Consider the following 16,525-nt stretch of genomic DNA (forward strand, 5'->3'; position numbering starts at 1 on the left):
TTTTAAAAAGGATCACTCACCGAAGATCTCCCCATTCTTGGCGTACTCGGTGACTAAGTAAAGCATGTTCTTCGTCTCCATCACCTGAGAGAGGGAGAGGGCGAAGGAAAGGGGGCGAGAGAGGGGAAAGAGACGAGAAGATTGCGTTACTAATGTCATCAGGTAATTCATATTAAGAGTCTCCTGCAATAAGAGAGGATTAAAATCAGGGAAAAGAAACATACAATGACCAAATTATTACACAATAGTCTGATACCAAAAAAGCCAGGCACAAAATAAAATACATGAATGGCCCAGAGTCTAAATATGGCATCAGTGTAAGAGAACGGAGGTGGACGGTTGGTGTTTGCCGAGTATATCTGAATGGTGCTTCAAACCTCTCAGTCCTCACACGGTGCAGTGTTGTGTAGGAGGACGAGAACCGATTTAGAAGCAGTCAACACTCGGGAGATGAATAGAAATAAATGCGGAGGAGAGAATCAGATGGAGAGGCGAGGATGAATCAGACACAGCGAGCCAGACATTCACACTAGAAATCCCACGCTTATTGTTTGTGATCAATTTTCCATCTGTTACACTGACCGATTCACGGATTTAGGAAGTGAAAGCCAGTATTTGTTGCTTTTTTTTTATGGTTGTGTAACAAACACATTTAGTCCTCTCTGTGTTACCGCTCTGGAATAAAACTGACTAATGAATTAAGTGCACTTATAGGTCAAAACAAGAGCACTAAAAGCCATTACAGCATCTAATCTGGGAAATAAACCTCCCTCACAGCGCACAATTTAGCTCGTCACAGCAGGAAACGCACAGGTGTAGCTAATAGCATTAACGATGGCGCTGTTTCATTTAGGTGTGCCAGTAAACCAGCGTGTACAATAGCAGGGCCCTGGCACCGGCACACCTGAGTGGAATGCAGCCATTATTAATGTTATTAGTTACACCTGTGTTTGACGAGATAAAATATCAGGCTTGGGAGAGGTCTATTTCCAAATGTTTGTTGCTGTGACGGAAACCTACATGCTAACTAGCTTCATGTTTCGACCTATCATTGATCACAACAGATGTTTTTAGCAGCTTTTTGAAACTTTAAAGTCGGTCTTGTAAGCAGCACTTGGTCCTGTCCAACCATTTTTAATTGCTTTTATTTTATTAGTTTGTTTATCAGACACAGCACACATTAATTAGCGTCAACATGATGTAGCTGTGTCAGATTGGTGCTGTCCCCTTGCAGTTTTTTGTTACATACTTATACATACATACATTTTTTGGACACATAACTTTTAGAAATAAGATTTAGAATAAGAAATAACACTTTTTCCAATTTAACAAAAGTACCCAAAGTTTCCAGATGTTGACTAAAATAGGCCAAATTATCATTTTAACCAGGAACTGTCTTGCTTAAACAAGCAAGCAAACATGATTATTTTTACAGATTCAATGCATGACTATTTATACAACAAGGTTGCAGAGGTTTGATACCCAACCCTACTTGACAAGGCCCGATATCAAGCCAAAATGATGGCTACTTTTGTTCAACAGGATCTTAATACAGCGTCTCATATCTTGCTTTAACTGTAACACTTCCATTAACATTACATACTGCTTAGCAGTAAAAGCCTTCCTGCACCGACAATAATCACTACAACCACTTCAACACAGTGGAGATAATACATTAAGTACAGTATTATACAAAGTACAGCACCTTGAGTGTAATTCTCGCTCTGGACTCCGAGCTAAGAATAAAGTGCTTTTGGGGGAAACAGCTGAAGCCAAGTCTCTGTCATGTCATAAATTGTGAAAGAAGAATTCAGAGTCTGATATCCACATACCAAGGAGCGCTTCACAGGGTCTGACACTGCCTTTAATCAAACAGGGATGAAACCAAATATTTGCTGTTGGTTTTGTAGAGGGGATGACATTACAAAGTAAATTTGAAATCCATCCCAAAGACCATTTTTCCCGAATCCAATCACATCCAATCGCGATGCGGAAGGGCAGCTGCAGCCTCTGTGGTGAATCGCATGCTGAATACAGGCTAGACTGCTTTATGTTTTAATACCACACTGTAAATTAATAATTTATCAATTGCATATGTAGTTATTTTAATGCTTTAAACAAAGTGGGCATTCATTGTGGTGCAGAGAGGATTGAAAAGTGGCCATGATTAATTTAATATTTAGAAAACAATATCCAGAGATAATTTCTGTGCTTGGCGTAAGACTCTTTCTGTGTATAATAAGAGGGGAAACACTGAGAGTCAGAGAATGGTGAGATGTAAAAGGGGACAAAGAAGTGATGATGGCAGTCTGGGGTCAATAGAGGAGAGGCCACGCACCACAGGACAAACAGGAGAGGGGTCCACAGTTGGGTTGTCTGTGTGAGCCTTCATTAGCCAGGGCTTGCTTCCTTTTGGGCCACGGGGCCAACCACGGTTTATGAGACTGGAAAGGAAATCGCTAATTGACCCGAGCTGATTGGATGGATGGGCCTTTGGAAATAATGATACACTCCAAAATAACACAGCAGAGAGCTGGAGCAGTGCCTCATGGTTGTGTAATGATAATGAACACTCATTTACTTTCCCTAAACTAAACAAACTAAAAGGACCCAAAGGCTTATGTAATACAAGTGAATCACCAAAACTGTTAGTAGTTAGGCTGTTTTGTGCCAGACAGCCGACATCACGGTAAGTAGGTGAGACAAGTTTCCCTTTGGCTAGTTATCGTAGCAACATAGGGCACCGGCCAGAACTAATCACTTCAGAAAATAAACTTTGATACTGGTTAGAAATGTACTACTTTATCTACTATAAAAGATCACATGGGTGGCATGATATTTAAGAGATTAACTTGTATAAAAATGCACAACAGTTTAAGATACAAGAAAGACACAAAGGCCCTTAAATAGCCGACATTTTGACACGTCATGGCAGGAACAGTGAAGGTGTTACAAATATCATAGTGAAAGTTCTGTTCTGTAAAAGTGTCCAAGTGAGCCATAATGCACATTACCAGGACCACGAACTCTAAAGTGTGTGTCGAGAGGTTGTCATGCATAAACAGAACCCTTCAAAGCACTTTAGACACTACTGCATCTTTAAAAACTTGTAACAGATATCTTCTATTCCACTGCAGCCCATTTTGCCGTTGGGTCCTTTTAGCTGCATCATTGTGCAATATACCCACACTGTGTCCTCATACTCCAATAAATACTATGTCAAGGTCCCATAAAGTGAGGGCCCACTGACAAGAATGAATAACCGTTTTTAACAAGCAATAAAACCATTCGGTCCTAAAACTGGACATTTTACAGGTGAGCTGACAGTCAATAAAGAGTGTTAACGTAACATAGATCCATACTGATTTTCAACATCTTAAACTACTAACATTATTTAGCTCACTTTGCAGAAAACACGGAGGCACACAGCGCCCAGTGTCAGTCAGTCAGTCATTAACTCTGCTCTCATATCTGAAACCATTCAGCAGTGGCAGGTTCTGCTAGGCAGCAGCTGTTTGCTAATGCATTAGAAAATGACCTGGATCAGTCCTGCGCTGCAACACTCGGCCTGCTACAGAACATGGAGAGAAGATCAGCAAGGAGATTCTGCCACGAAACTGATTTGTTCACAGATTAGACCAAGGCAAGGCTGATTCTAGGCCCTTCCAACAAGTGTTATGTTCAGCACCTACTGCAGTGAATGTTACACACAGGGACCATAGTGTTAACCCAACCTGGACAGATGCATGAAAGATAAGCTCAAACAAAAAGGACTGACAATGTCCTCACTGTTGTATAACACCAACAGGTTACAGCAACAAGTTACAAAGCACATTGGTGTGACATTTGGTGCCAGCTGATCGGTTAGCTCCGTAGCTTGTTAGTAAATTAGTTATATTGAGTTAGCCCGGGGGTAATGGAGCTCATTTTAGCCTAAAACAAGTCATAGCCTTTATTTTCCATCACCTGTTTAACCAACATTACACTGTAATGTACTTGTCAATGTGGTCACCCTTTATCGATATCTATAGAGGAATTAATTCTCTGCATTTAAGCCCTTCAGTATTAGAAGCAGTGGGCAGCTACTGTACAACAGCACCCAGGAGGTCTCAGCCAGCGCCTGATGGCCGTGACAGGAGAATTAACCTAACAGACATGTTTTAGATGGCGGGGGGAACCAGAGCACCCTAGATGAGGCTCTACCCCAGCAAGAATTCAAACCCAGGATCTTCTTGCTGTTTGGCAGCGGTGCTAACCACTTAGCCACTGTTGATCAGACAACATACCAGTGTGTGATATACTGAGTAGACACAGTATGGTGGCGCTGCTCACAGTGACAGAAGTCGTGACTGGATGGGTCCGAGGAAAGTTAGGAGCATCGAAGACAAGACTGATTGTCCTGAATAATCTCTTGATAGACAAAATTTGTCAAGCGAGGGGAAAAAACAAAGATATAAAGTAAAAAAAAAACTTCAGTTATCTGCTTCCGATAATGCAGTATCAGCGAGGATGAACTGAACCAATACACTTAGCAATTAGCCCCTCCCAAAAAAACCAATCAGTGATTTTCTCCCAATATTATGCATATGCTATTATCGCACTTGTATCTATGGGGTAATCAGTATCGGTCAATACTCAATCAGGTTAATGTATCAGGAAGGAAAAAAAGTTTCTAAATGAACACATTTATCTTCACACAACATTACATTGGGAATAACAGCTTCCAAAGATAACAATTATAACACACAAGATAAACTCATGATGTGATCTCAGATAGCGGAAAGAGAAAAGCAGCACCAGTAAAAAGATGATAAAGTTTTTGTCCACATCTTGCAGCTATGCAGTCAAAAGATGCCAAACTACAGCACTGTAAATAGCACGTTCAGATGCTCACCTGGTACAGCTTGATGATGTGGGGGTGGTCCAGCATCTTCATGATCTGAACCTCCCTGTAGATCTTCTCCAGGTTGACGGCATCCAGCTGGGTCTTATCGATGATCTTGATAGCCACCTGCAGAGCGATCGAGCATTAACACCGATGCAAATGTAATCAGTCGGCTCATCAGACTTAAGTGGCAATAAGAAACACACCCCCCACCCCCCATATTAAAATACACACTCGTACAGACTGGAATTTAATAGGGGACAGAGTGTTCTTGCCGGCTGTGAGAGCTGAGATCTGTTTCTGAGGCACAAGATTGATGCTAGAATACAGCGTGTGCTGAACCTTTATAAACAGTCTGAAAATGCGAGGCATGATGACATGTCACATAAAGTTACAGCAAAGGCAAACACACCCACGGTGACACGTACATGAGTAAATCACACGCTCACAACTTCAACACTCTCGGCTTTGATTAATGAAGTCAACAAGGAAACATTAACATCGCTCCTTCAGACTGTCTGATAAACAACATTTCAGCAGTGTGATGTGTCGGAGGAGTAAGGGACGAGAGACGAGTTGAATTTAGTTAGAGAACTTGTATTTTTTTTGCCAAACAGAAAGAAACTAATAGGAAAAATCTTTATCATAAAACAAGATCCAGGCATGTTAAAATATTAGCCCCATGATTATGAAGGTTGCTCGGATGCACAGCAGTAAGGAGACAGTCAGTGCCGCAGGATTTTTCCTCTGTAAACTTATCACAGTGAGGATCATTTTATCCTCCATCTTTACAATCACCAGAGAAAACCGCAGAATCGCCCTGATTACATAACAAAGTATTTTACCAGGAATGTGCAATGGCATGTATTTGAGTGGCTATCACAGTTGCCAGCTTATGTCACACTTTGAGCCAGGTGTGACATTTTCGGCTGAACGACCTTGCCCTTTTTGTTCTGGCATCCCTGATATGTCAATACAGTTGGATTATTGTAATAAATAATGGAGCTGCTTGTTTCATTCTGTACTTATGTCAGTCTAAACACAGCCTCTGACACCTCCATCGCGCTGACACCGCATCTGATCCTCTAAGGCATATTTAAAGTAAGCACTCGTGCTACAAATGTGTAGCAATGGGCGTTTTATTACGTTTAATACTGTCTGTTATTATCTCCAGCCTCACAGTACAGACGGGTGTGCAATTTGGCGTTAACTCCTATGAAGAAATCCAAATCTTTTAATGGCTCTCCAGCTACAAGTCAAGACTTCTGGGGCATTACATTTAAAATAACTGACAGGGATTACAGGGTACTTAGCATGGAAAGATGTGAGATAACCGATTACTTACACACACACACACACACATATATAAGATTTCTTGTGATCTCCGCGGGCACAAGGTCATTTAAGGACAATGGGTTGCAGGGGAATTTAGCTTACACACAAAGTAATGATTGCAGAAAAGCAAGGCATTGCTGTGATCAGAGACGGATAATTGCACAACAGGCTGATCTGACTGACAGATCCACATGGGAACAAGCAAGCACTGTGTGAACCCACAAGCTGCTGTATAGACCTAAAGGGAGGAATGGGTCAGTATACCAGACAGGGGCAGTAAGTGGAAAAGTAGGCTATGCACACACAGGTAAACCTATCTAGGAATACGCACATGAAGGCATCAGATCTGCTGTTTCATGTGTCATTAAACCCTGGTGTCTTTATACACACGCTCCGGGTTAACATCTCCTCTGCCCTGGCAAATCCTCAAGGCAGATGGCATCACATAAAGTTGATAGCCGCCGGCCTCTCCAGCTGACCTTGGCGGCTCTAACAAACAGCCTGGCTCTGACTCTGGCTCCGGCCGAGCCAAGCAGCTGCAGTGGCCCCTCCGTACTGACCGGCGCTGCTGAGTGACCTCCACCAAACCAGTGGCCTGAAAACCAGCATTAACACGCAAGTATTCATTCAACCCAAATACCACAGCGGCTAAAGGGAGCGGTGCAGCCACTTCTGAAATGAAAACCTGCATTCGCATAGGTGTTAACAATACATGGTAGCAGATTACCTGACCAGACTAACCCTGCCCACCTCACAGGCTTTAATAAGAGCCATTTTCTTGCCGTGTTATTCATTAAACCCACCGAGGCGCCCTGTCTGGATGATGTAAATCTTTGTTTTTTGTACACTGCGATAGCTCACGTTCAACAGCACACAGTTGGAGGCTCAAAGATCAAAGTGTGCTTTCACAAGTCTCCTGGCCTATTTCTTATATCCCTCTCTCTGTGTGTCACGCAACACATCTCTACACAAAGGCTGCACACTTTTACATTGAATCTGTGTGTGTGTGTCATTACAATAGAAAGCCATGGCACTCAGTGGTACTGGTCAAGAAAGGCCTCACTGTAGAGAGCTGACATACTGTTAATTCACACAAATCCAAGCCCTGTTCCTTCTGCGTTCATGCTACACCGCCTGAGCGTGTGTGCACTAATGTTTGTAATATCAAACCCTCTCTAAACTAGGCGCAGACCCCACAGCGGTGTCAGTGGGTTGCTGTCTGTCTGCATGCATGCGTGCGTGAGGAACACTTTGCTTTCCAATTACAGAGATCTGGCTGACATATCCTGCTACTCACAAAGCTCTTGGCACTAGAAACCACTAAATCACATCATTATTTGGATTACATAACAAGACCACCGACCCATGCTGCATGCCCCAGATACAGCAACTTGGGATGTTTACACCAGCCAGACTCTTAAGTTTAGCACACTGTAGCTCCGTCTGGGTCATTATCACCAAAACTAGTCCCGGTGTCTAATCCTGTTCTGGTGTAGGAAATAAAGCATGTTTACAGTTTGTGTTTCCCAGCAGCAGCAGCAGCTCTGCTGGTCAGACCTTTTACTGGCAGTGTTGGCTCAGGGGGGTAAACGTGCAGTCAGTCATTGCTCCTGTTACCTGCAGGATTCAAACACATCAGCTGTTGCTCTGCACTGGAGCTGCTAAAGTGTTACCTGATCCAAGTTTCTAATAGTGCACGATGTGGACAGCATTACAGTATCTGCTGTGAATATCTGGGGTGTCAACTAGTGCATAAAAGTTATGTAACTCAGCTCAACAGTAGCCCAAGTTAGCTTCCAGGCTAACTAGTTCACCGACACACTCACCTCGGTCTTTGTAATGCGGTGTCGAGCCAGCTTCACGACAGCGAAATTGCCCTTTCCTAAAGTGCGCTCGATGTCGTAAAAGCCCACTCGGACCGGACCCCGGATCTGCGGTTTCTGGACACTGTCAGCCATGACCATGCTGTTCAGACTGGGACTGTTTAGTGGAAGAGTAGGAGGTAGCCAGACGGAGCAGGGGGACACACGGGGGGCTCACGCGGGCAGCTACAGATAAAGACGAAAGGAAAATAAACCGCCCGCCGCCGCCGCCACCACCGCCGCTTCTGCCGCCGACCCTGCTCGAAGCGTGTCCATTAAAAATAGACAAAGTTGATTTCTGTGTCGCCCTGCCAGCTTGAACAGCAATGTGGCGACACTCTCCCGTCAGTGTTGCGATACGAAGCAGCAGGCCATTTGCTGATCCCGGGGGCTGTCAGACACCACGTTCTCCAGTACAATAGAGCTATAATATTTCAGCCTGAGGTACCTCTATCAGCTACAGAGCACACGAGTTGACTTGCAAAGAGGCATCATGTTCTCCGGTTGACGTGTATTGACGTCAAAGCCATGGGGGTATTTGTACAGGGGGCGGGGCCACGGAGCCGCTCCACACTTCAGTGCCAATTGGTTGCCAAGACAACGAGACCCACCTCTTACGTCAACCGGTAAAATTGCTATTCCGAAATCTGTTTGCTCGCCTGCCCTTCTTGATTGCACGCATAGGTAACTTTGAAGTCTCGCCCTGCAGGTGTTTTAATAAGCTTCTCTCGGCTGCGCGTGACAAAAGCAAGCAGACGGGTTACATTTAGTCTAAAACAGCCTGAAACTCACCTTTTATGTTGCTCTTAGCTCCGCACATGTTGATAAAAAAATGTTTGTATATATTTAATTAGAAAAAAGCTAGGATTTAATATAAAAAAAAGGAAAAAACAAAAATATTCCACAGCATTTCTACTTAAGTTATATAATTCAGCATAAAACATGCAAAGTGCATTATAAGTGTAGTAAATTATAGTATATCATAAAAAAACATCTTAAAATGCAACATGCAGGACCTCAAGTGAAACTAGACAATTCATCAGCCACAAAGACATGTTGGTCAGCTACATAACAGCACCATCTGTTGGTAGAAAAAGATAATTGAAGCAAGGCTAAACTTTTTCTTATAAAATACTCTTTTCACAATTTGTTCTCTCAGAAACCGGCATTTTACATTCACATGCATCCAATGTGACACAGACACACACTTAAGCACCTGTACAAATACAGAAACATGTGAATATAGCCATGTTATTGTTAAAGGAGGAATGCAAATACAATTTCATGTAAGCAAACTTTATTTGACACCCACAAACCACGTCATGTTTGAGATACAGCACACATTCACACCCAGCAGTCGTTCTCTTCAGCTCAAGCAGTGACAGTCGAGCACAGAGCAGTGGATTACTAAGCGGGCAGGCAGAGCAGCGCTGCGAAGGCCTCTGCTGTCACGCATAGACTTCCTGAATGTAAGAGTTCCAGATGTGCTTTTGGCATTTCCTGTCGAACATTCTCCAAGAACACACTCAGCCTCTCCTTACTGGGCTCGCTACAACTTTCCAACACACAGGCCCAACAGCCCACTCAGTCGACACTCAGGAGAAACACAGGCATTTTTTGTTCAACTATGTATATCCATGATTATTTTACACATTTACAAAGCAGGCATCTTCTTTTATAAGGAAAGACTGATGAGTTCCAACTCCATCACAGATCAATGGCAGGGATTCATTTCTCACACAGTCAGGTGGAAAGCCCACAGTTTTGAGGTTTACTGGGGTCAGCAGAGTTCTGTCATCAATGTTTCCGCATGTCCTGTCCTTTTCCCTGACATCAGAGTCCAAACAGGAAGTCCTACGCAGGGCCAACACCACTCCTCAGGTTTGGTGAAAGGATAGTCCCTGAAAAGGAAAACTCTTCTGTCATCTTTTTTGTCCTTGTGTCTCATGTGGTGACGTGACTGGAAAACGAGTGGTTTAATTTGGGATTGTTTACAACATGAGTAACCTTGCGTGAGTCTCTAAAACTCACACTTAAACATGGGTTAAGTGAGCAATCTACCATTCCAAATATAGCAGCACTGCTGCATCATTAACTGATCTGACTCATTTGTGCTTGCTCGAGCCTCTTAATGCCTCTTTGACACCAGAAGCCTCAGTACTGCTGAGAAGTTACATAATTTGTCAGAATCTCAGTAACATAGCTCCACCTTACAGTTGACATTTGGGTTTTGGATGAAGTGTCTCAACTATTGTGTGAACTGTCACGAACATAAATGTCAACCTCTGGATTACAGTGACTTTGTGATCCCCTCACCCTTTATCTGTTTAGTACTTTAGTTCATAACTAAAAATCAAAACAAATGAAATTCCCAGCAGCCTAAGCTGTAGGCTAACTTTTTGTGTGTTAGCATGCTAGCTAACTAAATTAACTGGGTGAACATGGTCAATATTTGGCTTTTTATCTTTTCAGTACTTTAGTTTATAACTGGCTTTTAATCTGTTTAGTTTTTTGGTTTGTAAAAAACAAATCCAATGAAATCCCATCTACCTTAGCTATGTAGCTAACTCTGGCCCAACAGTTGTGTTGTCCATGGCCCCTTAACTCTGCATCGTTTAGTGCAAATTAGCAAACGCTAGCAAAGCTAACAAAACTAACATGATAAACATAGCTTTTTGCTCAATAGCTCTTTAACCTTTTAAGTAATTTGGTTCATAACTGAGAACTAAAACCAATGAAATTCCTATCAGCGCTAGCTGTGAGCTTTGTATTAAGTGCTAATTAGCCAATGTCAGCAACATGGCCAACATTTAGCTCAAAGTACCGCTGTGCCCAAGTTAAGCGTCATTGAGCTGCAAGCTGTAATTGTTCCATAATTATAAAATGTATTAAAAATATTTTACATTTATTATTGATTTTATATAAGCCACTTTTGAATCCAAAGGTATGCCATGCAAGATCTACATAATGATATACAATTAGAGAAATCGCTTAAGTTCTGGTCATTTTGTGGCCTAAATATGGAGCCGTAGCTGGTGGGCAGTTAGGGAACCCCGCTTTAAGCATAAATCTGATATAAAACATGTATGCTGTGCACTGGAGATGAAAACCAGAGTCCAGACCGACACAGCCACATGTTTAGTAATCCTGCACCACACAAGTAACCAGACAGGTGTACAGGAAGAAAGGGTTAGCAGGTGTGAGATTAAAGGGCACTCACACAGACCGCATGGGCGTCAACAGTGTTATCCATAGATCTCATTTTCCACCCAGCCTGTTTGAGCTTTGCAGGTCTCATAGATGTCATTGGTCACAAAGCCGCTCTCCCGGTTAGCACATGACACATTCTCATAATCGTCACACTGGTCCTGAAACGGAGCACAGTTGTACTTTGTCATGAAGTCTGCTGGCATGCTGCTGTCCAGAGTCATGTGAGGCAGTTTGGTAATGTCACTGAAGGCATAAGGTCCTTGTATAGGGCAAGGTGATGCTGTTGATGTTGATACCCATGGTTTTGATCTGCCGGGGTGGCTTTCTGTCACTGTCTTCCTCCTGGATATAAAAGAAACAAACAGAGATACAAGTGTTAAAACAGTATACACTTTAATATTCCACAGTGTAAGGGAGTAATCATAGTAGCTAAAACTGAGTTTTTACTTGCATTAGCACTGAATCAATGTGTCATATTGATTGATTGAAGATCTATAAATGCATTATACACACAAAGATTGACTTGTTCTACATAAAATGGTATATTGTGCAACCAGAAACACGTTTTATATTTAAAGTACAACATCTAAGTACATGGTTTGGTTCTTTTATTTTTTTACCTCTTAGCATGCTGTTTGTAGCAGATGAACCCAGCAGCTGCAATCAGCAGCAGCAGCAGAGCAGGAATAGTTGCATACAGGATGTAGGAAACATAGAGGGTGTTGTCTGAGATAGACACTGCAAATAAAAGAATATTACGTGGGTGGCATAACTTCAAAATAATTTGTCTTTTGAGCATGGCATTTTCTTTGAATAATCACAATACTTTAAACAATAATTTAAAGCAGTTTCCCTCAACAAAAAAACCCCATAAATGTTATTTATGTTTCTAATTTTCTTACCTGATGACTCGGGTAGTCCTATTTTTAGCCTCTCATTACTTTCTGTAGTTGTGAGTATGTTTGGCCTTAGAGATGGAACTGAAGCAGTGAGAAAATATTCACATCATCAGAAAAATTATGCTATTAAATGTATTCCCTGTTAAAAATTCCTTGATCACATGTGTCTCGAAGCAAATTCAGCTTAAGTAGTCAGTTTAAAGTTTTACAGAATGTATGTCAATAAATATGTTGAATACGTTTTGAACATGTGTTCATTCACTTTGGAAAACTTAATATTTTTCCTGAATATTATCTATATTCAATGAAAACAAAAAATAATTTGCTACGGGGCACAACACACTGTACTATACTACATGTGACCGACAGATTAAACAAAGTCAGCAAGCCAAATCCTAGTACATTTTGACCACTAGAGCGCTTTATTTACATAAAGGAAGTGGACAAATTTGACTACAGAAGTAATCAACAAGACTAGTGATGTGGTTTAGTCTGACTATTCTTAAACTAAGTATAATTGCAGTTATTTGTTAGTATAAACACATCATACCTACATGGACACAATGTGTGTGGGGTTCATGTGAGTTGTACCTGCATGTGCAGTTCTCTCTTCCTCAGTAAAGACCGGTACTTTGTCTACAAAAGACCAAGAAAAGAGTGAGTTCATCATTCGTTCAAACTTTTATATGTTGCATTTCTTTAGTTCTGTAATTAATGCTGCCTCAGCAAAGGCAATACATGAATGCACATTCAAAACTGTTCCACATCTGTTTAGAAAATAAATAAAGTTAAAAAATAGACTAAGAGTTGAAATTGCACATGACTTGTTTAGTGCTTGCTGTTGACAGCTGTGTCCACATTTGGTCTTTTGAAGATAAAATTCTGATTGGGCAGATCCACAAACCCTTCAGATCTGTAAGGCGATATTTTTCTCTTGAGTGAAAAAGTCATTATCTTGAGCGAAAGAGGGAATTATCTTGTGTGAACTAGTTATTTCTAGAAAATAAGATATCTTGTGCAAACAGGATAATTATACTGCGCGAACAAGTTATCCTGTGCAAACGAGATCATTGTCGTATCTTCTTCACTCTTCTTCCAACGTGTAATTATCTTTTGGGAACAAGTTATTATCTTGTGTGAAGAAGACAATCATCCAGTGGGAACAAGTGCAAACAAGATAAGTTCATTAACTTGTGCCACTAGATAATTTCTTCCCACAAGATAATTAATCTCTGTCGCAACAAGATGGTAAGTAATTGACTTGCGCAAACATGTTATTTGACTTGTGCGAATACGAGGTGAAAATCTATTGTCTTGCGCGAGAAAAGGGAACTATAGTTTGGGAACAAAACAATTAACTTGTGCAAACAAGCCATTATCTTATGCACATTCATCTTTCTTGTGCAAATAAGTTATCTTTCTCGAACAAGATAATTATCTTTTAAAAACAAGTTAGTTATCCTGTGTTAACAAGACAATTATTTCGTTCCAACAAGTTATGTCTTATGTTAACAAGTTATTATCTTTTGAACATTAGATTACCATCTATCCTGTGTGAAACGCAGCAGCAAGATAGTAGCTTTTTACAGACTTTAGGGGCTTCATAGGAACCAAATCAAAGAAATATTTGTAAATGTCAATAAAGTCCCTGTACTTCACAGTGTCTGTGATCTACTAACTTTCTGAGTATTTGCAGATGAAGTTGTTCTTGGAGTTGCAGTTGTCATCATTCCACTGGAACAGGAAATGACCTTCCTCGTCAGGTGGTGCAGAGGGCTGGTGGTACAGAACCGCACACATTTCACTTCCACATGATGGCTCGTCCCAATGCCAGTTCCTACAGCAAAAAATAAGAAGCACAGTTTTAACATATGTCTGAATTTCTCTTTCCCAAATTCTTACAAAGGACTGAACACATTCCATCACTCCCACACACCATCGTTTGATCGTTTTAAAGGCACAACCAGCTACAGCCAATTTCCACAGATACTTCTGTTTTGATTTCCCTCACAGCTTTTTTGTTGATGCAGCTGTGTAAAATGTAAAAACTTGAGAGAGACCTGAACTTGGCCTTGCTTCCATCCAGCCAGTAGTACTGCGAGGGGCAGCCTGGGCCTGTGGCCCCTGCCCTGTAGCGCTGTGGGCTGCGGCTGAGTCCGATCCAGAAGTCTCCATCTCCAGCCTTGAGCCTTTGTATGAACCTCTCCATCAGTTGCTGCTCGCTCTCTGTTTCAATGCTGAGCAGCTCGCCTCCATCCTGCCGGCAGGCCTGCCTGGCATCCTCAAAGTTCAGCCTCCGCCTACTGTCCTGGATGTAGGACACCTTGTAGCATGGACGCTGTGTGCCTTGTCGACAGATCCTCTGGGCTGGATACCACAGTCATCAACAGGGAGATATCAAGAAGAGAAGAGGTTTTTAGTTTTCTGAAGACTTCCTGTGCCCCCCACATGGCAGGAAGAGTACAAGGAACCTACAGTATCATGCAGGAGTTACGAACTATCATTTTTTGATTGCATTACCTTGCCAGAGCCTTCTCCCATTTCTCCACCACAGGGTTGAATTAACATGAGATTGTAGTATAAAACCTTTGTTTTGAAAGGCTTTGACTCTATTTTTATAAATTTTTGAGTGAGAGCATCTCATTTATCATTTTTGCTGTACCAGCATAATGAGTAGTTAAATTATTTACTGATAGCCATTAAAATTGTTCACAATAAACCTTGAATGCACGGATGGCAGGGGTGATATGTAATGTTTTCTTTTATTTTAAAGTTTTTCAAATAAATAAAAAAACTACAAATTAAAAATGTCTTAATAAATATACCAATTTATATAACGACAGACAGAAATGGCATGATTATAATGTGAGATGTTATTTTCCATATTAAATTTCCTATTAAATTAGAAAATAATAATAATAACCATAAGACGAAGAACAACACTAGTAATCATTCACATTATTTTTTATCTTATCTAGCAAAAAAATTGGGCCAACCTAAAAACTCTTATATGAACTATTTCGTATTAATTATTGATTATAATCCAACATTATAGATTATTTAAAAAGTGCCTGTTGCACAATGTAGAAGTTACTAATGGTTAAATTAATAATACTGTTATCACTATTACTAGTTGTATAGTTATGATGTAGCATCACGTTATTACGATATTGCTACCCCCTGAATCCAGGTCAGTGATCTGAATCGCAAACACTGTTGACGTTCATTTTCTACCACGTCACGTGCTGCTCTGCTGCGTTTGAATGCAGCCTGTTTATCGTAATAACGCATAGATTGTATACTTTGGGCTTCTTTATAGCAGTTATGCTAGCAACCTCTCAACATTCAACTGCTTAAAAACACGTAGTAGTAGTACGTACCATACAACAAATGCCCAGCAAGCATTGCAAACTTCTACAACACTCCTCGGTAAAAATAGAGAAAGTCGAAGTCTAACACTGGAAATAAAATACGCACTTTTAAAATCCTTCAGAAGAGTTAAAAAAGGGAGTTTTCGTGTTGCGAAGTTCTTACCAATTATATCAGAAGCGGATCCATGGTGAAAAAAAACGGCGATAAAAGTGCCAAACAGCTTCATACAATCCATCTCTACATGTTCACCCGAGTGTGCAAGACGATGACCCTTCATCAAGTGTAAAGTACTGTCCTAGGAAATGAACTTTTCCAACCCTGAGATAAACACAGACAAATGATATAGGCAGCAGAGTCTGTCCTGTCTAAAGTGGGTCGACCAGTGAAGGCGTGCATATGGCGTCTGTCTGAAGGAAAAAAACACGGAGACAGTCCAAGATTTTTTCTTTAAAAAGTCACAGTATTGTTGCTTTTTGGTTTTTCCTCTTCTCTCAAGATTTGAAATCAAACCCATGAAATATGAATGTGTGCATTTGTGCATTTAGTGTCTCGTCTTTCTTCCATTTAAAAAAAAACCAAATTTAGCAAAATCCCATCGCACATAGGCTACTATAGTTATGTCATTATAATAGGATGAATGGAGTCTTTGTGCAGACATTAGTATCATGCTCTCTGCATTAAAAAAAAAAAAAGACTTAGTATCTCTCATTCTTTTACCACACACGCACACACACACAGCCTACACACTGAGTGATTGAGTGCTGTCTGGGGAAAAACAGCTCACAGGAGAAAATGAAGCGAGAAAACAGAAACAGATACAGGGTTGACTTCAGAAATCTTAAATGATGCGTGTAGAAAGTACAACTCAGATTTTCCTTTTCTGAGTCTGGTAAACAGGCCAATCTGGTGTTTATCGTTCCATTTATCGGCTTTAGTCATGTCTTATGTGGCTGGTGAGCCTC

General features: G+C 41.1%; 2 protein-coding genes across 2 annotated transcripts in view; both read right to left on the reverse strand.

Moving 5' to 3' along the window:
- Positions 1–8,432, reverse strand: part of sik2b (salt-inducible kinase 2b) — a 41,749-nt gene extending 33,317 nt beyond the window's left edge. The window contains exons 1-3 of the mRNA XM_069668490.1: positions 8,047–8,432; positions 4,895–5,011; positions 21–84 (exon numbers count right to left, since the gene is read on the reverse strand). Coding sequence (XP_069524591.1) covers positions 21–84; positions 4,895–5,011; positions 8,047–8,184 — 319 coding nt within the window. The 5' untranslated portion in view covers positions 8,185–8,432. The remainder of the gene's footprint in view (positions 1–20; positions 85–4,894; positions 5,012–8,046) is intronic.
- A 945-nt stretch (positions 8,433–9,377) lies between these two features.
- laynb (layilin b) lies at positions 9,378–15,938 on the reverse strand. Its single transcript, XM_069668570.1, has 7 exons — positions 15,726–15,938; positions 14,252–14,558; positions 13,871–14,028; positions 12,783–12,827; positions 12,195–12,272; positions 11,913–12,030; positions 9,378–11,634 (listed from the first exon to the last, which is right to left on the reverse strand). Exons 1-7 carry the CDS (start codon positions 15,838–15,840, stop codon positions 11,328–11,330), a joined length of 1,128 nt encoding a protein of 375 aa, XP_069524671.1. The 5' UTR covers positions 15,841–15,938; the 3' UTR covers positions 9,378–11,327.
- Positions 15,939–16,525: the final 587 nt, after the last annotated feature.

The sequence above is a fragment of the Semicossyphus pulcher genome, unplaced genomic scaffold (assembly GCF_022749685.1).
Source record: "Semicossyphus pulcher isolate SPU_LCO1_2020_fin unplaced genomic scaffold, fSemPul1.0.p SCAF_19, whole genome shotgun sequence".
Classification (NCBI taxonomy): domain Eukaryota; kingdom Metazoa; phylum Chordata; class Actinopteri; order Labriformes; family Labridae; genus Semicossyphus; species Semicossyphus pulcher.

Coding starts and splice junctions, on each gene's coding strand:
- laynb (XM_069668570.1), bottom strand. CDS start 15,840: ATGAAGGGTCATCGTCTTGCACACTCGGGTGAACATGTAGAGATGGAT. Junction 12,828..13,870: donor CATCTGCAAATACTCAGAAA/GTTAGTAGATCA, acceptor GGTCTTTTGTAG/ACAAAGTACCGGTCTTTACT. Junction 12,031..12,194: donor AGGACTACCCGAGTCATCAG/GTAAGAAAATTA, acceptor TTTTATTTGCAG/TGTCTATCTCAGACAACACC.